At 43.1% G+C, this 25,683-nt stretch overlaps 1 protein-coding gene across 2 annotated transcripts; it reads left to right on the forward strand.

Annotated features, from left to right (window-relative positions):
• The first annotated feature begins 12,265 nt into the window (after positions 1-12,265).
• Positions 12,266-25,501, forward strand: LOC122453546 (cyclin-Y-like protein 1). 2 transcript variants are annotated; one of them, XM_043487501.1, is made up of 3 exons: positions 12,266-12,628; positions 23,344-23,418; positions 24,475-25,501. In XM_043487501.1, the coding sequence occupies exons 1-3, from the start codon at positions 12,403-12,405 to the stop codon at positions 24,609-24,611; spliced, it is 438 nt and encodes a 145-aa protein (XP_043343436.1). In that variant the 5' UTR covers positions 12,266-12,402; the 3' UTR covers positions 24,612-25,501. The 2 variants fall into 2 exon arrangements, with proteins under 2 accessions (XP_043343436.1, XP_043343437.1); XM_043487502.1 differs by having other exon boundaries at positions 25,227-25,501.
• Positions 25,502-25,683: the final 182 nt, after the last annotated feature.

A 25,683-nucleotide genomic window follows, 5' to 3' on the forward strand; every position in this document is an offset into this window, starting at 1 on the left:
AGGGCTGGAGACAGACACCGAGGAGGGTCGGCGCCCCGTGGAGACACAGAGTCTGCGGGAAGAGGCGGAGACTCAAGCCAGGACCTCACGCCAAGGAGGCTGGAAGAAGGAACGGGCCCTCCCTACCCTAGGGCTTCAGAGATCCACCTTCTAACACCAAGTTTCCAGATTTGTGTCTCCAGCCCGGGTGGGGATGAGTTTCTGTTACATGAACTCACCCAGACTGTCCTAGGAAAGCAACACAGCTCTGCAGAGTTCCCTGTCTGGAGCGGGAGACAGACAGACAGATTGTCAATACTCCGGGAAGCATCAGGAGTCTCCTGGGGTGGGCGGAGGAGTGCAGGCTGCCTGCTCCAGCCTGGGGGTCAAGGAGGAGGGGAGGCTGGGCTGAGGCTGGGTGCTGGCAGTCAGCTGGGGGCTCAGGCTGGCTGTCTCTGCACAGTGCCCCAGCCCCACACCTCTGCCTCTGCCACCCTGTGACCTGGCTGCACTTCCACTGATTCCCCCCTTGGACGTCCGAGTCCACCTGGGGACCCCGCCTGTGGCCCTGGCCGTGGTCCTGGGAGGCCCTCTGGGCACCCAGCCCTCTACTCCACCCTTCACCACGGGGCTGGTGCTCCTGCTTCCTTCCCCCACCAGACCTGAAGCTCCTCGGGGCCTCACTCCACACCGTGTCCCCTGCCTGTCCCCCTCCCACAAGTGCCTGGCAAAGGTTGGAGACTCTCCGACGGGGCCCCTCTACCTTGGGGGGGGGGGTGGGAGCCCAGGGAACCCTTGGGTGCCAGCCTGGCTCTCCCCAAGTCTGAGCCCTGGGCTTTGTGGAATCCACCTCCCCTCCAGGGCCTCACATGCCTCAGGGCTGACGTGGCTGTGGGGAGGCCTTGGGCAGTGCTGAGCAGCCGTGGGGCCTGGGCCGTGCGCCTGTCCCCTATCCCAGGTCAGTTCAGTTCAGTTGCTCAGTCGTGTCTGACTGCGACCCCCTGGACTGCAGCACGCCAGGCCTCCCTGTCCGTCATCTACTGCCTGGCGGGGGGAGGCCTGACCGTGACCATCCCCTCCCACCAGCCAGCCTGCATCTGGGATCAGACGTCACTCTGATCTGAGGCTGGGGCTTCTGAAGAGCTCCGGACAGGTGAGAAGGGACAGGGCTTCTTTCAGGGGACATGAAAGTCAGCCTAACTTTGAAGAAACCCCCTCCCCACCACCCCCACCGGTGTGGAGAGCAGCTGCCAGAGTCTGAAACAGCGTCCTGCCCCCAGAGAGATTTGGGTGTGTTTTTTTTCCCTCCTTGAATGAAGGAAAGAAATGATGCTGAGTGGAGACTAATTACCCAAATTGAGGTGGAAATTAGTCGTGCAAGGGGGAGGAAAGGAGATCAGCTAGGAAGTGCCCCTACCCCCAACCGCCGCTCTGCCTTCTCCTCCGGGTCGGGCCCCGGGATGCTGTCATCAAAGTGGTTCTGGCTCTGATGGCCTGGCCCCTCCCTGCCCCCAGTGAGGGCCCCAGGGGTTCTCATCCCCCACCTAGGGTCTGCCAAAAAACAAAATTCTACAAATTTTGCCTCCTAGCCTCACAAGGGTTTCCCAGGTGTCCCTAATGGTGAAGAACTCGACTGCCAAAGCAGGAGACTTCAGAGACATGGGCTTGATCCCTGGGTGGGGAAGATCCCCAGAAGGAGGGCGTGGCAACCCACTCCAGTATTCTTGCTAGAGGATCCCATGGACAGAGGAGCCTGGTGAGCTACAGTCCATGGGGTCACAAAGAGTTGGACACAACTGAAGCGACTTAGCATGCTTAGCACTAGCATCATAAAATGGTAAAAATATCTTAAAGGGGGCAGAGCCATAGAGTTCTTTTTCTTTCCTCTTTTAAAATTATACTATTTTATTTTTTGGACTAATTCAACCAGGAAAGACTGAATGACACCTGTGAGCAAGTGAAAGCAAATGCAGCTCACCCATCACTGTCTCCAAGAAGACCTTGTCGACACGCGGGGCATCTGGAAATTCTCTTCTTTTTGGTGGAAGATGTGGCAGGGATGTGGCTATTTGCACGCTGACCCTATACCCCATGAGGGCCTTGGTACCTCCCAGAGGGGGCTGTTCTCAGGGGCAGACCCACTGAGTTGTTTGAGGAGCCTGGAGCCCATTTCTGAGCTTCAGGAAGTGGTTCTATATATGCCTGGGTGTGGAAGGGGCAGGTCAAATGTGAGGGGCCCACTGGGTCGCCACTTCAGAGTCACAGTGGGTCACGTAGACGGCCAGAGGGATCCCCGTGAGGAAAACCAGTTAACTCTGAAGAAAACTTTTAGCCCCAAAATAACTTATGGAGATATAGTTCACAATGATATATAGTTTATGGGCTTCCCTGGTGGCTGAGCTGGTAAAGAATCCATCTGCAATGTGGGAGACCCTGGTTCGATTCCTGGGTTGGGAAGATCCCCTGGAGAAGGGAAAAGCTACCCACTCCAGTATTCTGGCCTGGAGAATTCCATGGACTGTATAGTCCATGGGATTGCAAAGAGTTGGACACGACTGAGCGACTTTCACTTTCATAATTCACATACGATACAATCTGTCCACTTGCAATGTACAATTCATGGTTTTAAGTATATTCACAGGTGTGCTGTCATTTTTGGAACATTTTCATCACTTCACAAAGAAACCTCAACACCGCCACCCCTCAGTCCGCACCCCATTCCCTTCGCAGCCACGAGTCTGCCCTCGGCTCTGAGCATTTCCTGTTCTGGGCGTTTCCTACAAATGGAATCACACACGTGTGGTCTCCTGTGGACTCTCCTCTTACTGAACCTCTTGTTGTCAAGGCCCATCCACGTGGGAGCCTAGGTCAGGGCTTCATCCTTTTTTTGAGGCCAAATCACATCCTGCCGTGTGGATGGACCCGTCTTCACCAGCGCCAGGAGACGGGCCTTCGGGCCGTTTGCACCTTTGTCTGCTGCGGATGCGGCTGCCGTGGACATCTGTGTACACGTGTTTGTGTGGATGTGTGCGTTCGTTTCTCTTGGGTACACACCTTGGAGCGACACTGCTGGTCACATGGTGACCCCACTTTACCTTTCGGAGGACTCACCAGGCTTTCCCAAAGCGGCTGCATCATTTTCCACCCCGACCAGCTGTGTGTGAGGGTCCACTTTCACTTCCTGCCCAGCACTTAGCATCTGGTGTTTGATTCTGGCCATCCTAAAGGGTGTCATGTGGCATCCCATTGCATGTTTAACAATTAAGCCAGACTTTCACAAACCTGCTTGAGCCCTGGGCCCCACGCTGAGGAGCCAGGGTGTAGGACAGGGTGTAGCCCCCTGTCGCCCCTCGGGACATGCTGGCCTGGCACAGGGATGCTGGGGGTGGGTGTGACCTTGCGAGTTGGCACCCAGGGCCTGCATGGGGCGTTGCTTAGTGTCAAGTAAACCCTGATGCTTCTGGGGAAGGGCACACAGACCTTGGCATATACCTTGTTTCAGAAACAGGCAATAGCAAACAGCGTGTTCATTCCACCTACTTCCCTGGAGAAGGGAAGATCCTCGTGAGATGGGATCAGATGGGCCATTGGTCCCAAGTGGAGAGTTTCCCTGAAGGGCTTTCATATTACTGTATTATGGGGGTGGTTTGTGGATATTTCTTCTGCACATCAAACACTTCACAGTATACATTCACATGGAAATCGCTAGTTAAATGTAGCAGCTGTAGAGCTTCCCCGGTGGCTCAGTGGTAAAGAATCCACCTGCCAAAGCAAGAGACAGGAGTTTGATCCCTGGCCCCAGAGGATATCACATGCCATGGGGCAACTAGGCCGGCGTGCCCCAGCTATTGAGCCTGTACCCTACAGCAGGGGAGCCGCAACTACTGAAGCCCGTGTGCCTGGAGGCTGTGCTCCATGACAAGAGAAGCCACCACAAGGAGAAGCCCATGCACCACAATGAAGAGTAGCCCTCTTAGCCACAATTATAGAATGGCCTGTGCAGCAATAAAGATCCAGCACAGTCAGAAGTAAATAAAGGGGAAAAAAGTAGCAGCAATAATAATGTTTGGAGTTTTGTTTTCATCAGTGGTTTCGTTTTACAGGACACTTTTTTTTTTTTTTTGTGCTGAAACCATAGATTCTAAGTTGCTCTGTCAAGGTAATCGCTAGAAAAATAAGCTATTCTTAGCATATAAACTTTAGGAAATTTCTCCTACTACTCTTCTCCATTTAATGTATTATATGTTGTTTTCAAGAAACAGTCTGCCTGCGGTGCAGGAGATCCAGATTCGATTCTTGGGAGGGAAAGATCCCCTGGAGAAGGAAATGGGTACCCACTCCAGTATTCTTGCCTGAAGAATCCCATGGACAGAGGAGCCTGGCGGGCTACAGTCCATGGGGGTTGCAAGAGTTGGACACGACCGAGCAACTAACAACTATCATCATGTTGTTTTCAAACACATAAGTGGAGACATCACAAAATGAACATAACCTATGGCAAATTTGTTTCTGCACAAATCTGTGTTTTTTTCTAGCTACCAAAAAACTCAGAGACCAAGCGGGGAAAGGAATTGTTTGAATGGCAGATAGTGCATAAGCCTTAGATTTGGTTACAGTATAAGTTTAGCATAATACATTATAAGGTGATGGCCTGGATGATCTTCAGAGGTTGATGAACTTCGGTGAATAAGTTAACTTTGAGGTTTTTTGTTTTTGTTTTTTTCTGATTTAAGGAATGTTGCTCACCATACCTCTCCCTTCCTCCTCCGTATTTTTAGATTAATACACTTACTAGGGAAGCAAAATACAGCGGGATTACATACCTGCGTCCAGTAAGAAGTCTGACTCTCCTGAGACCACCATGCGCTGATGGCTGTCTGGCTAGTCCCAGATGTCCCAGCCTTCAGAGACTAGGCATCTGACGGGAGAGTGAGGAACCCAGCTGACAGCCAGAACAGACCCTCCAGCTGCGTGGCCCTGCATGAACCGTGTCCAGCAGCTAGATCCATTCCAAAGGAGGCCCGAACTCTTCTGGGTCAGAGAGGAGTGGTCCCCACCGTGCCCTGCCCGTGAGGACCCACAAAATTGTGAGCATTAGAAAACGACTGTTGTTTACATAGATTTTCATTGGTGTACAGTTGCTTTACAATGTCATGTTAGTTTCTATTGTACAGCAAAGTGAATCAGTTATATGCACACATATGTCCCCTCACCTTTGGACTGCTGTCCCATTTAGGCTCCACAGAGCACTGAGTAGGTTTCCCTGTGCTACACAGTCGGTTCTCATTAGTTACCTATTTTATACACAGTAGTGTATATATATCAACCCCAATCTCCCAACCCATCCCACCACCTCCCCTTCCCCCTTGGCGTCCCCATATCTGTGCTCTATGTCTGTGTCTCTATTTTTGCCTTGTAAATATAGTCATCTATACCATTAGACAATGACGATTGTTTTTAAAAAATGCTCTAGAGGAACAGAAACTAGAAGGAGAGGCACACACACACACACACACAAATAGAGAAGGCTGAAAAGTAAAGAATGATTGTATCAGTTCTCAAACTGTGATTGCTGGTACATTTAGTCCAACTTTTTCATTTTTCCAACTTTTATCATTCATTTAGTCATTCAAGAAAAAACATATTGAGCCTGCTGCAAGCCAGGCATTATACTTTGTGCTGGGGATACCAAAAAGCTGAATAAAATAGCTCTGTCCTCAGGGGAATGGCTAGTTTAATGAGGATGTCAAGCTATTACCATACAATGGGATACAAGGCTGCTCTAGAGAAGGAACTGATTGCCCTGAAGATGCAGAGGTTTCCTAGCTTTAATAGTCAGAGAGCACTGCAGAGAAGGTTCTGCTTGAGATAAGCCTCAAAAGAATGAGTAGAGGTTTACCAGATGGCCAAGGTGGGACAGGGCAAATTGTATGACTACAAAGAACAGTGAATTCATTTTTGGGACAGTAGCTTCAGCTGCTCCTGTGGTCTCGATTTTTCCTTGTGTCTCCTGGGCAAAGCATTGATTGCATAACCAGAGAATTACTTTCAGATGAGTATTTGGTTTTATCTGCATGATAATTATGACTGGAAAAACACAGGTCATGGGGTGTATGGCCTTACTCAACCTAGGCTTGTCAAACAAGTGCCCTACATAAGCTAAACTTACTCAACACAGGGGACAAGGCCTTAGCCCTCCCCACCCCCTACACCCCCACCCCTAATGTAACCTGTGTTATTGGTTGGTTGGTTTGTTTTCCAAGTGTGCTGTCTATTCAAATCTGACTCTTCAGACAAGTTCCCTGGCCCCTACCTCCTTCCAGTTTGCTGTCTTAATCCCTTTTGATAGAAAAGTTCTAGAAGTATTTCAGGGTGAATGCCATGCTATGAGGATAAAAATTGATTTGTCTCCAGAAAAGGGCAATAGATTCATATGAGAAACATTTCATGTCCTAAAAATCCGTGAGCTTTGTTTCTAGGAGACAAACTTGGTGAAAAGGACATCTTCAAACTTTTCCCTACTGCCAAGTTTAATGAAACTCCTTTTTCTGCAGTGTTTCTAACATCAACTTTGTTTCAGGAGGCCGTTGTCAAAAAGGCTAGGAGAAACTGAGGGGAACATGGTGAACCACTGCAAGAAAATGGTTCTAACTTCAATAAGGCAACTTGGCCAAGGATTCTGTTTTAAGTGTATAAAATTAAATGGAAGTGCAGAGAATAAACGTCTTAAACATCCCAAGATAACACACAAGGGAAACAAGTGGAAATAGTGAAATTTGGAAATGCTGGGGGAAAAGAGCGTTGGCATGATTAAGAACAAACAACTGAAAGCATCTACTGTGAGTGTTTTTAAAAATCACTCTGCCTTGTTCTAAGTGGATTTGGCAGTGAATTATTTTCTGGGTAAGTATAGAGGGGAGGAGCTCTCTTATGAGACCAGTTAAGTATAGACCACATACTGTTACAGTCTTTGGAGCTAGGAGCAGCTGGCATCTGCTTTAGGAAACCAGCAGCCTGAACAAGGCACTTCCAGAAGAGAACGGCTCCTCTACCTTCACTTGGAGGTGATCAGAGGAAGCACTGGTGGGCTGAGAAAGATTTGAGATTTCCTATCATACTTAGACAAATGGAACTAGAAGTAAATAAACCATTAAATGGCAGAGGAAAGTAATGGCCCCAAGAAGGCAAAAGGAAACCCCTTGACTCTTCTAGAACTGCAGACTTTTCCTAGAACTTGTCTGAGAAAATGCTTCAATATTTGGGACAGTGACTTGTCCAGTGAGCATTCATTGCCCTGATGGTATGGTAAACTAACGACTTTTTCATTTTTTTAGAGCATCATTTCAGCTAAATTTGCATTCTCATCTCAACAGACTCACTTGGCAGAAGGAAACCTAGATGGTGTGAGAAGAGAAAGAAGGTGGGAGAACGGTTCAGAAGGAGTAGGGAAGGAAGAAAGCTGGAACAGACATGGGGTAGTTTATTACAATATGACTCCCAGTATTGTCTAATGCCCCCACTTACTCCAAAATCTGGATTATAATGTTCTGAAGTCGGGAATGAGAGAAGTCAAGTTGTTCCACATGAAATCAGGTATAATAGTAATTCTCAACTTTTTTGTTCACACATGCCACTGAGAATATGATGATAAGGGTAGACTCTACATCCAGAAAAAAAATGTACCTATTACACACAAAATCCTCTTTTATAAGACCAACAAGTTGTAATACTCAGGATAGAATCCAATTACTCACAACACACACATATAATATATAATCCTGTTTACTTGATCATTGTGGACTCTTTCTTGCATCTGACCTAGTTTCATTCTACAGTTTGTCTTTCTCCATTTTTTTGTCCTTTTAACTTAAGAAAAGATCGTTATAGAACTCCTTGTATAACTTTTTCAAATATGCTTGCAAAAGGCTATGAAATTTTATCATGATCATTCTTGCTTTAAGTTGAAATTTCTCTAGTCTTTCCTTACAGATTGTTCCTTACAAAGCATGCTTTCAATATCTAGTTTCAAGGTCTAGTTCTCCCTTCTGCATTAGTTACTCAGCTATATAATTACATTTTCTGAGCCTCCCTTGCAGCTATGTATGCCCATGGGACTAAGCTTTAAGCCAATGATATGTAAGCACTGTGCTATGTGGATTTCTGAAAAAATCTCCCTTCTACTCCTCCACCCTACCATCTAGAATGAAGACACAATAGCTGGAGATAAATAGACATCCTGGGCCATGAGCTTGAGGGGTGATGGATAAGACTGGTTTGTGGACTCCCTTATCAGAAGATAAATTTCATGAGAACAGGGACCTTGTTTTTCTTGGTCAAAGCAACCTAAACCTGAACCTAAAAAGTGTGGCTTATAGTAAGAGCTCGGGAGCGTGCATGCTATCTCTTCAGTTGTATCCCACTCTGTGGGACGATATGGACTGTAGCCTGCCAGGCTCCTCTGTCCATGGGATTCTCCAGGCAAGAAGACTGGAGCGGGTTGTCATGCCCTCCTCCAGGGGATCTTCCTGACCCAGGGATTGAACCTGCATCTCCTGCATTGGCAGGCAGGTTTTCACCTCTAGCGCCACCTGGGAAGCCCAAGAGTTCAGATGCTGTGCTTAATTGCTCAGTCATGCCTGACTCTGCCACTCCATGGACTATAGCTTGCCAGGCTCTTCTGTCCATGAGGATTCTCCAGGCAAGAATACTGGAATGGGTTCTTTGCCCCACCCCAGGGATCAAGCCTAGGTCTCCCACATTGCAGGCAGATTCTTTACCTTCTGAGTCATCAGGGTATTGAACAGCCATTACATGAATAAGTTGAATTAATGAATGCGTTTACTCCAGATCCATGTAAAATGGAATGTTCATACATCAGTTGGCATATGCAAATATCAGGTTCTATCACAGAATCAGACTCTAGCTTAATTCAAACGTCATTACTGCTCTGCTTCCCTTTTCTCTCCCAGATTTGCCACAGTCATAACAGGATAAGGTTTTTTCTCACTGCCCTCCAATGTTCTTCTAAAACAAAATATTTTCAAATCTATTAATACTTTCATATTGGTGCTTCTGAATATTTTTTCTGCTTAGCAAGTTTAAAATTCTTTAATTTTCAAGGTCATGCCTATCTATTTTTGTATGTGCCTGATGTTAAATGCAGGTAGTGTTTGGAAACTTAATCTTAGGCTTTGTCCCAAGTCTATAAGAATCATCCAAAATGGTAGCTAATGACATTCCTAGGACTTCAGACAGTATTATTATTGTCATGGAATGTAGTCACTAGGTCCTAAGGATTTAACGAGAAGTTGTTCACTGAAACTGAACTTCCTTGAATTTTCCCATTCTACCATGGTTTCCCACATTTCAATATATTGCCTGTTTTTGTATCCAAACCTTACTTATATCTTTTAAACAATTAAATATTAATCATCTTTGCTTCCTTGATTTTTGAGGTGACCTTTCCATCCTGGTATCCTTTTAACAAAGGAGAATACTCCTTCTGGGTTTTTTTCCTTTCCTTTTGGTCTTATGTGTGATGAAAGGGTTTGTAAAAGTTCACATTTTTGGCAATTACATGTAATTCCTTAATTTTTTAAAAGCTCTTCCCCCTTGAAAGTTGTTGCTATTTCTTTTTACTATTTGGAGGAACAAATGTTCCCATCATTCACTTTTGTGACATACCTGTTTTATACCCTAGCTCCTTGGTTTTCTGCTCAAATTTATTTTCAACTTTTCTGATTTTGAGGGAAGCTATCATTTTCTTTTTATTAGGCATATCAAGCTTTTCTAATGTTTAAACTTCTTTACACATTATCCTCACTTTCCTGGAGTAGCTTTCCAAACAGAAGCCTATTATAACAGAGAAAAATAGAGGTCATCAGATGAGCTCTTCTTAAACATCTTCTCTATCAGAAATGTCTCTATTCTGACAGACCCAGAACCCATCCTCAGTTACCCATGTACCACGGTCAGTGGTATTTGTAACTTTCCTGCCCTCTGGACAACACTGGACTCTGTTTAGGGAATTACAAATTAGAGCTTCTACTGGCCAGGTACTGTGCTAGGTGCTCTGTTCCAGAAAAGAGCAGATGTGATTTCTACCCTCATGGAACTCAGCTGATCAGCCATTTCTGATTAATAACAGGTCCCTTGATTTCCACTTCTCCCTTTGGCAGGTTTACTTAAACGCCATTTAAATTTCCCTATTTGTGAAGTTCCGTCTCTCCCTCCTTCATCCCTTTCCTTATTATACATGTCTTCTCGAGGCAATTACTTCTACACCCATGGCTTCAACTACTTTGTACGTACTCCAATGACAATTTTAATATTGTTCTCATTTAACAGTTTTAGTTTACATAGGACATGTCATTTACTAAAACCATAGATTCCAATTTGCTCCATGAAAAATATTATAGTCTTAATTGTCAGCACAGCGTTAGGGGATTTCCCCAACTACATTTTAAAATTGATTTAGTATGTGTTATTTTCAAAAACATAAGATGTGATATCACAAAATGGACTTGGCCTACAGAAGTTTACATCTAACTTTCAACTGGAGAGCTCTAATTCCATGCTGTCATTAACAGAGCCCCAAATGATCTTCCTCCTCAAACCTCTTCCTCTTTCTGCACTGTCTAGGAAAAAGTCACTGTGCTCTCCCTAGTTCCCTAAGTCAGAACCCTAGCAGCTATTTTTGCCTCTCTTTTCCCCCTCTTGCTCCGTATCTAGTCACCAAATGACCTCAAATCCTTTCCCACCACACCAGTCTCTGCCACTGCCTTCAGTTTAAACTCTCACTCCGCTCTTAGATGAATATAAAGTCTCTTCATTGCTCTTGTTTCTTCCATCAATCCTCCTTATTGTCCAGAGTGACCTCGCTAGAAACCACCTGATTGTGACTCCTTAACGTCACAACATTCAAAGGCTTTCATGTTTCTGGGGGAAAAAAAAATCAAGCTCTTTACCCCAGAACCTACTTTGGGGTTAGACAGATCTAGGTTTGAATTTCAGGTTCAAGTACTTGGCAGCAGTGTGAGTGACCTCAGACAACTGGACTTTCTAAGCCTTTGTTTTCTCATGTGCCTGACGGAGCTCATCGAGGGCAGGGCTATTGCAGGAACACAGTGCCTAGAAAGTAGGAGGGACTAACCAATGTTGAACGAAGGGAAAGAATTTTAAAATCCACTTCAAAAAAGTTGTTCTCCCTTAGAGAAAATCCTATGCCACTTCCAGTCAAATTTGACTTCTACCTTTATTTTCTTATAATCACAATAAGGTGCCTTTGCGGATCCAAACAATCGGAGACCAAATCCTGGCCATACCCCTGAGCAATCATGTGACCTTGGGAACATATCTTTACCATCACCTTCATTAAATCAAAACCGCGGTACTTCACTTTGCGACTCTTCAGTTTTGTATGAGAAAATCGTGCTTTATGCTTTATGTGACCGGTGAAAGTAGGGAAACCTGGAGACTCGTGCCGTGGAAGAGAGAAACAGCGAGAAAATCGAGTTGCTGAATCCCAGCGTTTCCGAGTTGGGAGGGAGGCGTTCGGTCCCTAATTTACCAATGAGGAAGCGGAGGGGTGACGTGTCCTCGAGTCTCATTCAAGACACGGACACAGCTCTTTATTGAGGACCCGGGGGGGTTGCTATGGTTAAACTGAAGGCGGAAACTAACACTCCTTCGAAGTCAATTTGAGAGGAGCATTTAGTTACAAAAAACTGTCAACAATTCGGGTGTAACTAAGTTCGTTGAGGAATGCTGTTAGACCCGGTGAAACCGAGTTGCTTAACGGAACTGACTCTTTACTAACAAGCCTTCTATAGAGTCCACTGACTCTCTAGCTTCGATTCACAAACTCCCGCAATGCTTCCTGAAGGACACGGAAAGCTCCGAGTGCCGCACGAGGAATGGAAACAGGAGTCCGGGGCGCGCCACTTGAGGGGCGGAGCAGTCGCGGGGTGGGGGCGGGGCATTGTGAGTCACGTGCCTGGTGTGTGAGGCGGGCGCTGGGAGGAAACTCTGTGTGTGATTGGTCCGTCGTAACTAGGTGACTGAAGGACGCGTTCTGGTTGGCAAGGGCAAGCCTGGCCAGCGGCTTTCAGTCGGGAGGCGGCGGCGGAAGGAGGAGGAGCTCCGACCGCTCTCTCTCCCGGCAGTGGCTGTGCGTCTCAGCGCTTGTCGGGTCCCCACCCCTTTTAAATAAGCCGGGCTGGTCGCCGCCTTCACTGACTAGTTGACTCCGGGGAGGCGGCGGCGGCGAGACAGCGGGGGTGCGTCTACATGTGCGGCGCAGCCCCGGCATAGCCCGGGTCTGCCGGTGCCCGCCACGCCATTGTTGGGGGAGGGGGCGGTCTCTGAGCTTGGCGGAGTCCGGGGCCGAGCGGAGGCGACGGCGGCGAGGAGCGGAGGCGCCCCATGGGGAACACGCTGACCTGTTGCGTGTCCCCCAATGCCAGCCCCAAGTTGGGCCGGCGCGCGGGGCCTGCGGAGCCAGACTACGAGTTTGAGGTCTACGAGGCGGCGGCCGGAGACGCGGTGGCCGTAGCACCGGCGCCGGCTGCCGTGGAACCCACCGAGTTGGATTTCGGAGCTGGTGAAGGCCACCACCTGCAGCACATCAGCGACCGGGAGATGCCCGAAGGTAAGGAAGCGGCCGGCGCGCCTCGCCCCTCGCGGGGCTGGCGCCGTCTGCTCTCGGGCTTACCTCTGGCCTCCGCCGACCCCCAGGTCCCCCGGGAGGAAGCCGCCGCCTAGGGCTCCTTCCTGCCTGGAGTTGGCTCTCTCGGGGCTGGGCACCAAGGACGGAGGCTGGCCCTGCCTGGCGTCCCCACCCCTTATTCTTTCTCCGTCGCGTCCGGCCAGTCTTTCTCCCTCTTCTCTACCCGAACGCCCAATTCTTCCCCATTCCCTTTTCGCAACCCGACCCAAGACCCTCAAGTCTGTGGCTCCTGTTCGTGATTCTATTTAACATCTTGTGGGACTTTGTAAAGACTTTCTGATGTATTCTCTCTTTTCTCAATGAAAACTTAAATACTCCCAACTTCGGCGATATCCATCCCATCTTCCTATCCTTACCTATTCAGATGGTACCTAAGAGAAGGAACGAGGTAAGGATCTAGATACACTTCCACTCGTTAGGATAGTTGATACTCTGGACAATTAAGACAGATTTTAGGGTTTGTTATTTAAAATCAAAACTGATATCGACAGAGTTAGTGTGGCGTTAAGTAATATTCTGTCTAGAGTTGTCCTGATTGAAGCGACCTTATTCTAACTATAATTTGAAAACGATAAGAAAGAAAAAGGTTAGAGGGGGTCTTAAAATAACTGAACGGTGTGAAACGTTACTGCAACGGCTGCAGGGAATAGTTTTGTTGTTGTTGTTGTTGTTTTTACCCAAAGACGATCCCACGGAGCTCTGATTAAGATTCCCACTTTGACACAAAAATGTCTTCAGCTCCCCAGCTTTAACCAACTTCACTTGCGTGTTGCCTCTTCTAAGGGAGGATTGGGGGTGGTTCCTGAGACTGTTGGTCAAAAGTTTCAAAGGAGAAAAAAGAAATTCAGACTTTAATTTGTAATACAAAGATGTGGCAGTTAAGATGGCAGATCCTGCAGGAAAGTTGTCTCCATGGCTACCTCTCCTTCCAACCCCCTCCTGCCCGTGGAATCCTGTTCAACTTTTAGAATGTTCGGGTAAAATTCTGAAGACGAAGTGGCTGGGGGTGGGGGTGGGTTGTCATGGAGAAGAGGAGAGAGAGGAGAGGAAATGTTTGATTTTTTTTTTTCCTCTAGAATTTTGAAACTGGACGGCTCTAGGTTTTAAAAAAAAAGATTCTGGATGACACTGTGGCTCATTAATAAAGACTGTGTTCTTTAAAGTAGAAAACATTGTGCCGTGAAGATGTTAAAGCCCCACTGGCCCACTTGTTTCATTTAAATGCCAGAGAGTATTTCTTTATTTCGTAGAGGAAATGTCTTATAGCCCTTCTATTTAAATTTTATTTGGGTTTACTTAATTGCTTTCAAAGTTAGAATAGGTAAGCCTGTGAACTCACCCATATGATGGACATGGCTTTGTAAGTGGAAAGTACTCCCTTTTCAGAATAGTCAGATACTGTGAAAGAACAAATTATGTAAATTAATTGTAGCTTTAACAACAAAGCTTGTGCATACCTGTGAAAACTGCTCAGCTTGTTGCTATAAGGTAAGCCTCTAAGTGATTTTAAAAAACAGTAGTAGGCTAGTGTAGGGAGACCAAAGTTGGACTTTTGTATGATTCTTTTACGATTTACAACGTATTTTCGGGTGTATTTCACCTGACCCTTCCATCTATAAATAAGGCCTGTGAATATTCTCCCTGTGATGCCAATGAAGAAGCCAAGACTTAGAGCTCTGAAATAACTGTGTAACATAGCTACTGAATGAACAGAACAGACAGACTTGAGAATGGTAGATACACCAAATTCAGTTGTTGGGTGCTTAAAAAAAGTTTGGAATGCACTTTTTATTTTATAATTTATCCATAAGATAGGCCTAACTCAACTTCAGTTTGGTTATTTCCATTTGAGTTTATTGTTCACAACTCAGAAGCAACACATATCTCTCCATTCTGTGTCTGTACATTTATTACAATGGATAGGAATAAAAGAAATCGTGAAATAGCCTCAATTTACCAGTCAGGTAAACATGTTGGTATATTTTAAAGAGTTTGTTCTGCTGACTCGAACTGAAGCCAAGAATGCCCTGGACAGAGGGACGTTAGGAGAAACCGGTAAGCGGGCAGGTAAGGTACGAAGCATTTAGTGAGGGGGAGTGCTGAGTCGGGAACTAGAAAAAGAGAGTTCATGAGCACAGAATTTACCTTTTTATGTTTGACATGATTGTTAAAATTTTACTTAAATTTGTCTCTCTTTTTTGGCATTCGATAAAGTGATGAGAGAAACCTCAATTTCAGCATTTGCCTATTATTAAGTTTCCATAGATACGAGGTCAGAACACGAATGTAAAGTGCAAGCACATTGGAAGTTTGCTCTTAATGTTTTTATTTCAGACAATTTTATATCAGTTTCCCTGGAAACTGAGAAATACCTGCATTGATATAAAACATTTTGGCTTTTCTGCAATGAAGAATTATTTGGTTACTTAGACAAAACCAAACATAAATGATGCTGTGTTTTTTTCTTCAGAAACCTTTGAGAAGGACATGATTTCTTCAAGCTGTTTCCGTTAACTCCTAAGAACCTAGTATAAATATCAGATAGACTCAAAAGAATTTTGTCGCTATCTTGCCTTTAACAGTGTATCTAACGTAACTGATGTTAGTGTCAATAATAGAAAATAAGATGCTAAGGTCCTATTATCTGATTTTATTATTATGCATCAGCTTTTCAAACAGCCTTTATGTTCTCCTCTTAGGAACTTTGCTTCTTCTCTGGTGCAAGCTGCTCTCTCAAGTGATTCCTTCCTTCCATCCTCCAAGGAGTGGGTAGGGAAGGAATTGACAATGTAATGGGGGAAAACCTCTGAGCAACAGGTTTTTCTTCCTTTCAGTAGCTATTATAAACACTTTTTTTTTTTTTTTTACTTTTTTGATAACAGTAAACATTTGAGGTAAAAGATTTGCAAAATACTAAAAAGTCATTCACTCATACTCAGAATATCCAGAATTTTCATTAATATTTTGGTGTTGGTTCTTCCTGAACCTTTTGTATACGAATAAACAGAATGTTGTGTTTATTGTATGAGATTGTTGTTTGTGTGCCACGTTGTAACATTCTCTTGTAAAGTGAAGACGGGAAGCTCCTGGAACCATGCTGACACCTGAAGCGTGCTCCAGGATGTATTTCCACGCAGCTGCATGTAGCTGTGCAGTCTGCTTTTTACCACCTGTTTAATGGTTGGAGCATCATTCATTTACCCACCCTTTATGGTTGTCTTTTATAATCTCATCATATTGCTTTAATCTGGGCACAGACATAAAAAGTGATGTATCGTACTTCCCTGTAGAATTCTGGTCTTATGGCTTTGTCTTAGGACTTAATTAAATTCATAGGGTGAGTCATTTTGTAGTTAAGGTATTTTAACATTAAATGTTCTTTCCCCAAATTAAAGTTACCATTGATTTTTCACTGAACAGTAGATTTCCTCTCTTAGGCTTTTGTGGGTCTTGGTAACCTGTCGGTGTCTTTGAGTCTGAGTAACTAAACTACCACTCGAAGAGATCTGAAATTAATGCTGGTCTTGGGTGACAGACACATCAAAGGACAGCATTAGAAGAAATCTTAGATGATGAAGGAAAATTGGGAGAAGCATAAATGATTTGGGGTACACTGAAATGGATGATTATTGGGCACCATTTAGGGGCAGGACAAACAGAGGTTATACTGACAAAACCCAAACCCTAACTCTGGTCTTTACTTCCTAGAGGTACCTGGGGCCTGTTGACACAGGAATAATGTCAAGTAGCGAGACACTGAGAAGAAAGAAAATGATGGTCATGGACTGGGGAGGGGGCAGTGTTACTGGGGGTGGTCTCCTTAAGTGACAGTGAGCATCCTAGGAGTGAGGGGGAGCTGTGTGAGGTCCTCAGAAGGAAATATGCTCGGTGTAGGACGAGGACAGAAAGAGGGTGGCTGCAGCTGAGTGAAAGAATGCCAGGGGGAATATCAGGGGGTTAAGGCCTTGTGTCTAGTAGACCTTGACAAGAAAAAATACGGATTTTAGTCTAATTGTAATGGGAAACCATTGAAAGGTTATATGCAAGGGAATGGTGATAATTCTTAAAGAAGGGGAAGGAGACGTGGGGAGAGGGGAGGGAGATCAGACGAGCTACTCTCACGTGGGCAGGGGCAGAATGAAGCAGGGAGACAAGCTAGGAGGCTGGTGTAGTCACTCAGCTGAGAGCCAGCAGTGGTTTGAACAAAAAAGCAACATTAATAACGGCCTAAAATAGGCTGACTTGAAGAAACTGAGCGAATCTAAAAGTAGGCTAACAACAATATGAATGGGATAAGTCACAGAAAAAGAAATGCAGATGGCTTTTAAGCGTATCCTCACACATAAGAGAAATGAAAATACAGCTACTGTAGCTTGTGTTGGGAGAAAATTCAGAAACTTGGCGCTGCATTCTTTGGTGATACTGAGGAAAGTTACATTCATATATTGCTGGTAAAAATGGGAAATTGGTCAACCCTTGAAGGGGAAGTTTGCACAGTCTCACTTAATCCAGAGATCCTACTAAAGGAATTTATTCTGAAGGTATAGGCTGCATATGTTGCATTATCTTCAGTAGCAAAATACTGGAAATAATTCAGATGTCCAGTAAGGGACTGGTAAACTAGCACATCCAGACACTGAAGAATTAGGGAGCTGTGAAGGAGCTCTCTCCACTGTTAATGACTTCATCTCCAGGGGATGTTAACCTGAAAAAAAATGGGGAGAAAATATACACTAATCTCCATGACAGAAGCAGGAGAAATGATATGTATTTGCTTATTAAAGAAGAAAAAGGAAGAACACTAGGAGAAATGCTTGCCCTTGGGTACTCTTATCCTCTTTCCTTTAGTGGGTGGCCTGACTCAATGACATGAGTTTGCACAAACAGAATCGTGTAGGACTGGGAAGCCTGGCGTGCTGCAGTCCATGGAGTTGCAAAGTCAGACACAACTTAGTGACTGAACAACAACAAAGCACTATTTATTTAAGATGTTATTTGGCTGAGGGTGATAAGTGGACATCAATTTTCCTATGAAATGCTAAATGTTCACTTTTGGCTTTTGAGTTAATTTGTGAAAGCTGTGATGTGTCATTTATTATGCTTTATATAGTATATCCCCTCATGGATTGCAGCCTTGTCATGGTGAAGGGGCTTGTGTAACTCAGTGAAGCTATAGTGTATGGATTGCTCTTGAATTTCATTTGATTCTTATCATGTTCTGAGTTAGGCAGTGTAGGGATTCTTCTCTGAGGTATAGAATTGTCCAAGGTTTTACTCATTTTTAAAACCTTGATAGATCAGGACTGTAAATTCCATATACATGACATATAGGGATAAAATTTATTGATGTCATTTTGTGCTCTGCTTTGAAATACTACCTTTTTTCTCGCCCCTTTTAGAAAAATTGTTTATTTTTAGGGTATTAAAGTAATAAAACTTGAAGAGTTAAAACAGTAACATTGTATGATGTGAAATGAAATCACCGTAGCTTGCAACCCAGAAAGGTTCTTAAAAGTCCAAGAAGCCCGAGCTAAGTACTCTTTAGAAATACATAAAGCCAGGTATACTTACCTGTATATCATCTCTTGGTCATCATCATTACAGCATTTGATTGAGGATTAAGGTAAGGCAGGACTGAGAACCAAGTTAGAGGCAAGTTGAGAAGCAGTTTGGAAGCCAGGTTGGTCAGAAACTGGGGAAGCAGGTCAGTTGAGGGGGTTGCAGGAGCATGCTGTGTGCCCTCTGGTGAGACAGCCCAGGTCAGCATCTGCTGGCAAGAACCGCTTGGCTAGGGTGTAAAGTGTGGACTCAGATGAAATCACCGGATGACTGTAAGACATGAAATGTGTTATTAGCCGTAAAACTAATATACTGTACTACTAGGGGTGATAGGGCAGTTCAGTAAATGGAGTAAACCTTTAAGTAAACTGGAGCCCAGAAGTTGGCCCAGAAAGTGCTGACAGTCCTGTTTAATTGCAATATATGAAGTGAAGAAGAACTAAAGAGCCTCTTGATGAAGGTGAAAGTGAAAGAGGAGAGTGAAAAAGTTGGCTTAAAGCTCAACATTCAGAAAACTAAGATCATTGCATACAGTCCCATCACTTCATGGCAAATAGATGTGGAAACAGTGGCTGACTTTATTTTTCTGGGCTCCAAAATCACTGCGGATGGTGATTGCAGCCATGAAATTAAAAGACGCTTGCTCCTTAGAAGAAAAGTTATGACCAACCTAGACAGCATACTAAAAAGCAGAGACATTACTTTGCCAACAAAGGTCCATCTAGTCAAGGCCATGATTTTTCAGTGGTCATGTATGGATGTGAGAGTTGGACTATACAGAAAGCTGAGCGCCAAAGAATTGATGCTTTTGAACTGTGGTGTTGGAGAAGCCTCCTGAGAGTCCCTTGAACTGCAAGGAGATCCAGCCAGTCCTTCCTAAAGGGGATGAGTCCCGGGTGTTCATTGAAAGGACTGATGTTGAAGGTGAAACTCCAATACTCTGGCCACCTGATACAGAGAGCTGACTCATTTGAAAAGACCCTGATGCTGGGAAAGATTGAGGGCAGGCAGAGAAGGGGACGACAGAGGATGAGATGGTTGGATGGAATCACCGGCACAATGGACATGGGTTTGGGTGGACTCCGGGAGTTGGTGATGGACAGGGAGGCCTGGCATGCTGCGATTCATGGGGTCGCAAAGAGTCGGACTCGACTGAACTGAACTGAACTGAAGTCAGTATGTTGGCATTAGTCTCCTCCTGTCAGATGATTTCTTGGTCACTACCCTCTCTCTGATATTTTGACAGGGAAAAATCATTTATTGACAGTTTGACAGCATAATTTTAACACTTTTAGGCTTCAGTAATGCATCTTGTTTGTCCTAAGTTGCCTTTATTTTCATATTTTTAACATCTGCAATTGAGATGGATCTCATGATTGATAGAATGTTAGGTTGGAGGAAAAGTAATGTTCAGTGACCTGGTATTTTACAGGTTTCCTCCTGGGAGTGTTTATATTAAGACCCGAACTTAAATTTTTTTAGTCATACTTTTTCCACATAAGTCTATCATGCTGTCAAATAAGTTGCAATTTAAATTGGTAATATAAAAGTGATGGGTCTTAAAATATAACTTTAATGATAACCCCTAATCATAAGCTCAAGAATATTTATCCTGGGTTAAAACATTCTTAAAGATTGCTAGATAAGTAATTTTAGGAAGAATTCACATATAAAATGCACAGTAATTTCTCAAAATACCTCTAACATTACTGTGTGTGCTTGTGGGAGAGGGGATGAGGGGAAGTGTGGGTGGTAATGCTTTGCTTCAGAGTTGACAGTCTTACCTTTGTGACAGTGAAGAGTACGGTAGATTTTTTTCATCGTCTCCTTAGACTCTTGGCAAAACAGTTAATGGAGTGTGCAGAAATATTGTGTGTATGTGTGAGTTTACTGTCTAATGGCTTACCTGTCAAGTCTATTATAAAATAGTGATGTAGTTTTCACTGGCAAAAAGTGCAAGTTGTATAGAAAATTGTTATATAGGCTGTAAACAGAAGATTAATATTTTCTGAAAACCTCATGCAAATTGACAGCAGTAAGGCCCTGGTATGTTTAGTATGTATGAATGATAGGCAGCTCACCAAAGTGGAAATGATGCTGATAGTTACGGAAAAGTAGTAAAAACTCTGTAATCGAAAGAAATACAGATTAGATCTACAGTGCTGTTCCTTATTTATATTAGTAGGACTTCCCCCACGCCTCTCAACTGTACAGAGCAGGGGTCAGAACTAAAACTGTCATGATTGGTAATATTATACATTAATGTGGCCCCACCTTCTTCAGGAAGCAGTTTAGCACTGTACCTTGAGCCATGAAAATGATCTCACCTTTTGGCTTAGACATCCCACTTTTGAAGATCTTTGCTAAGGAGATAAATCCATTATTTATTTAAAAAGCTGTATAACAATAGATGAAAAGTTTCCTCATCAAAGAATAGAACGTTGTAAGTACCTAAACCCCAGCAATAGGGGATTGGCTAAGTCCAGCACAGGAATAACGCTTGATGGGCTGTTGTGTATTCATTAAACAGTAAATATGCAACAGTCAGATGTAGAAGGGTTGTTAGTAACAAGAAGACATAAATTATACACTAATTAGAGCTTTTTCTAACGTATAAGGAAAACAACTAAAAGTAAGGGTTGTAAGTCTGTGGGTTAATTTTTAAATAGGGTCATTTTGGCTCATGCAAATTTTTGTTCATGACATTTGTTAAAGGAATGAGCAAGTGACTTTTACCTTTCCCCACCTTCATTGCGATCATCAGTACTGCTGGTTAACCAGGTCTCTTTCAGTTGCAAGTTTGAGAAAATGTCTCAGAATAGCTTAAATTAAAAAATATATATATTGACTTTTATATACCTGGAGTTGAATGAGTAAATTAAGCAGTACTTGACCCAGGAGTTCAATGACCTCACAGCCTATCTCAGTTATGCTGTCCTCTATTGATCTCTCCTGAAAAGCCTTTCCCCTCATGATGGCAAGAGGAGTGTCCAGCAGCCCCAGACTAGCTAAGGGTCCTAGGGTACCGCTCTGCCTTCTTCTGCTTCTTGGGAAGTTCCAGGAAAGCTGTGATCTATCAGTCAGTTCTGGGTCATGTGCCCACCCTTGAAACCTCTAGGGTAGGGTAGGGGGAGTGCCAGCTCTTTTCTGATCACTTGGGCAAGTTTACTGTTTTCCTGCATGTTGTCATTTCTTTTATCCCAGCCTTCTTGCTTTCTGTATATAGATCCGTAGTAGCACATCATAGCATACCTGTAACACACCCTGGTTTGGCAGGGGTGTGTGGGTGTGTGTGTGTGTGTGTGTGTGTGTGTGTGTTAAAGCTTGCTTCTCTTTGATCCCGACACTTATTTTTCCTGGACTTCCATTGACTCTTGTTAAATTTTACCATTCCATATGGCTACTTTGCAAGCATTTCTGCTTATTTTTTAGATTCCAGTGTAGTCTGTTTACTTTCTGGTACAGGTAAGTAGTCATGAATCCTTTCAGAAGCCTTAGGTCGAAAGTCTGTGCCTGTCAACTTTGTGTATAGCTGAAATAATTTATTTTCCCAGTGTCCCACTTTTCAAATATGTAGGGGGGAAAAAACTTTAAAATAATTTTATGGGTCTTTTACATAAAACTGTTGAGTAGAATATTTTCTCCAAAAACAGCTTAATAAACTCCAAATGCAGTGAAGGAATTTTCACGAAGAACAAAGCAGTCGGTTTAGCTATGTAAATTTCTAGTGCTGGCAGTAACAATTAAATTCCCATTAAACCAGGAAGTCCCAAATTACTGTTCATGCAAAATTCTTTCTTTGGGGAAGAAAAGGATTCTAGGTAGATAACATTTGTGAAATGCTGGGTCAGACAGAATTCACTATGGGACTGGTTAGTTTTTATTTATTTATTTTTTTCATTTATTTTTATTAGTTGGAGGCTAATTACTTTACAATATTGTAGTAGTTTTTGCCATACGGGATGGGGAACACATGGTTAGTTTTTAATATATCAATGTATATATTCTTTTGATTCTCAGCGATAATGTGTAAATCACATTGACCACCAAAGTCCCCTTTAAAAATAGGCCAATTATTATGTGATTTGGGAAATACTGCCTTAACTGTTGCTCTTTAAAAATCTTGGTCCAGTTTCTTAAAACATTGTTTAATTGGTTTGAGGTGGACTTCACTAAGTAACTGCCCATAGGGCTTTTACGTTTGTTTTAAACAACAACCTTACTGTCCAGCATGGCAGCTTGTGCTTGCTTGATATTTCTGCCTAAATAGAAGACTGTCCCACCTTGGTGCAAGGTGAACTGCCAGCAGACCCACCTTTTTTATGTAGGTATGGGCAAAATTTTTTTCCAGCAGCCCTTTGATGTGCTCCAGGAAGTACTCTTACTGAAGCCCTCTATTAATCATGCAGCATGAAAGGAAGAAGTGAGAGTTTAGCTTTGGAAATAGAGGGCAAAGTTAAAACTCACTATCCTGGAAGTGTTCCTATGGATCAGAACATTGAACTCTTCTGTAATCCTCTTAAATCTGCCATGATGAATAGCACCTAGATAAACGGCAGCCAACTAAATGAGTTCGTTTGTTGAGTGTAGTTGGAATTAGCCATTAGATTGTCTGAAGAACGTTTGCCAAAAGCAGCTCATTTGATTATAGCATATTTGATTGAGCTGTTATCTGATAGTAATTGACTACAGCATAACTTGCTTCTTGAGACTTCCTGAAATGTGCTAGTAATATCAGCTTAAAGAGAGGTGACTGAATTTTTAATCAATACGTAGGAGGGGAATCACATACATGATTCGCCTAAAAGTGGCATAGATTAGGTGCAAGTTAAAAAAAAAAAAAGCCTAAGACATAGCCCTGGTTTTATTCCACATATATGGAGACTTTCTACAATTTTTCTGTTTCCCAATAGAATTTTTGTATTGTTGCCTTTACTACAGTTTCCTTCTTGTCATTACTAAACGCTCTTCTTAAGACTATTAAACTTGATTAAAATCAGCATGTAGCTGTTTTAAAAGTCATGTCTTTTTCTACTCAACTAAATTGTCACACCTTTTTCTCTCTTTTTCCTGTGCAGACTTAGCTTTGGAATCAAACCCTTCTGACCACCCAAGGGCAAGCACAATTTTCCTGAGCAAATCTCAAACTGACGGTAAGACAGTATTTCCCCCACCCTGAGAAAAAGATTGAAAACTGTTTTTGTTTTGTGTATTATAGGAAGATACAGAAAAGCACTGAGAATGGTTTAAATATTTTTTTTCTCATATGTGATAATATTTTAATATGTGATGTTTTATTTTAATATGTGATGATACATTTTTCATTTAGGTGTCACTGTTTTAATGAGGAGAAACACCTAGACCATCTGTTTATACACTTTGCTATTTCTTTATCAGCAGTCAGCTTGCCACATGATTTAGTTGTGGTCTGTTTTTCCATGCTACTTTGTCCTTTTCCTTTCGCTCCAAGAGCACATGAGTTAAAGATGAATGACACGGTTTAGGTCACAGTTAGGTCTTCATAATCAGTTGTTATGTACAGGAGTCGAGGCTTGTGATTTCGGCACCATTTTACACAGTGCTCAACCGGGTGAACCTCTCTCACATCCAGATTCATGTGAATTTTTAAGTTCTTTTAAAAGTTCTTATAAGAACTTTTAGCTCTTCAAAGTTCTTTCATCCTGATGTAGTGCTGGGTCAGGGTAATCAGACCAATGTGCCTGCCATATGGGATTTTCCAGAAGGTTATCCTCAGTGTGGGACACCTTGTGTGAATCTCCAGTGTCCTGCTAGTTTTAAGATGAGAATCAGAAGTTTTTGCACTCCTGCTTGTCTTGCCTGCTTGTCTTCCTTAATATATGTTAAATCCTAGTTTATTTGCTAAAAGGCCATATATGATCAGGTTTTTCGGTTGTTTATGAGAGCAGGAATACCAGAAGGGAACGTTCTATAATATTTGAAGTAATGCAGCACAGTAAAAAATAGAGGGTTCTTTTCCTCTTTTATTTTCATTAGATTACTGGTTTTTATCAAAGGGTCTGTCTCAGGAACAGCCAGACGGAAGAGGGCCAGGCATGGGGGCAGGGCCCAGAGTGTACCACATGTTCTCCAACCTGGGAGCTCCTGGGGTTTCTAGTTTGCATTTTCTTAAAGTGTGTGTACTTTGCCTTGAGGCAATTATTTTTAGTTAGGATTACTGTATTTCTCAGTCTTTTCCAGACTCCTGAGCTGCTCACACTGTAGAGAGACGGTGGAGAGAGTAAAAGAAACACTCTCCCATGCCCCTGTCTCTCCTCAGTCTAAAGGAATTCGTGCTTGTGATGCCACGGGAAAGTGTATGGCCTAAGACCCTCTTTGAGCTTATATTCTTCTGGCCTTTGTTGGAGCAAAACAGTTCTATGTGCTGTCGATGTATGTTCAGTGAGGTCAGCACGTATGTTAAAATTTATAGATTACTTTCCAGTGTGTAAAGAACCTGTATTTTTTAAGTTGGGTGTTTGAGTAGGTGACCAATAAGTGGTTCGGGATGCTTCCAGAGACACGGGTGCTTGACCAGAAACTGGAACTTGGAGTTGTCATCTGTTAATCCTGGTGACTAAAGTACATGTAGAACTAGAAAATACTACATACTGTGCAGCTGGTAAATTTTTTTATCAGCTAAATATCTCACCTGGCCTAATTTGCTTTGTCCTTTTCTTTTGTAAATGGAGAGTCTTTGATTTGTACCTAATACAGAGTATCTGTTAGTATTAGTCAAATAGTAAAACTAAGTTTTTAGATATTATTTATAGGATTCATTTTGCTGGGTGGTTTAAATTATATATTTTGTTGGAAATTATTTTAGAAAACAGAATGAAATTTTAACTCATTGTGTATATTGGTAATCCATCAGATAATTAGTGACTTATTTTTCTATGGTAGTTTTATCAGAATTCATCAGTTAATTTTTTTTTATTCTTAGTGCGAGAAAAGAGGAAGAGCAACCATTTAAACCATGTAAGTAAATAGTTGAAAAGTTAAGAAATCAATAGTTTGATTAATTAAAAGCATGTCTGCCATGATTCCTAAAAAGTATGATGGATCCAATACTGTTAGCATTAACCTCTTATTTATAAAATTTCTGAATCTCTAGTTCCTAATTATCAAGTATATTCAGAAAGGTTTTTGACTTAGTAGTACCCTTTTCTTTTTTTAAGGGTCCTGACATTTAAGTTAAATTTCAATAATATGGTTATAGCATGAAGATCTACCTTAAATTCTTTTGCCTTAAATTTTTTATCTTAGTTTTTAACCAAAGTAATAAAAGTGTAATAGGTAATTTAACTTTTAGCGCCGTCCATTGACCTCTTGGCACAAGAGGTGAAAGCGTAACTTCCTCGTCCACCGGGATTTTATTTCCCTCCTTCTGGTCCCTTTAC

This window comes from Cervus canadensis, chromosome 15, assembly GCF_019320065.1.
Source record: "Cervus canadensis isolate Bull #8, Minnesota chromosome 15, ASM1932006v1, whole genome shotgun sequence".
NCBI classification, from domain to species: Eukaryota; Metazoa; Chordata; class Mammalia; order Artiodactyla; family Cervidae; genus Cervus; species Cervus canadensis.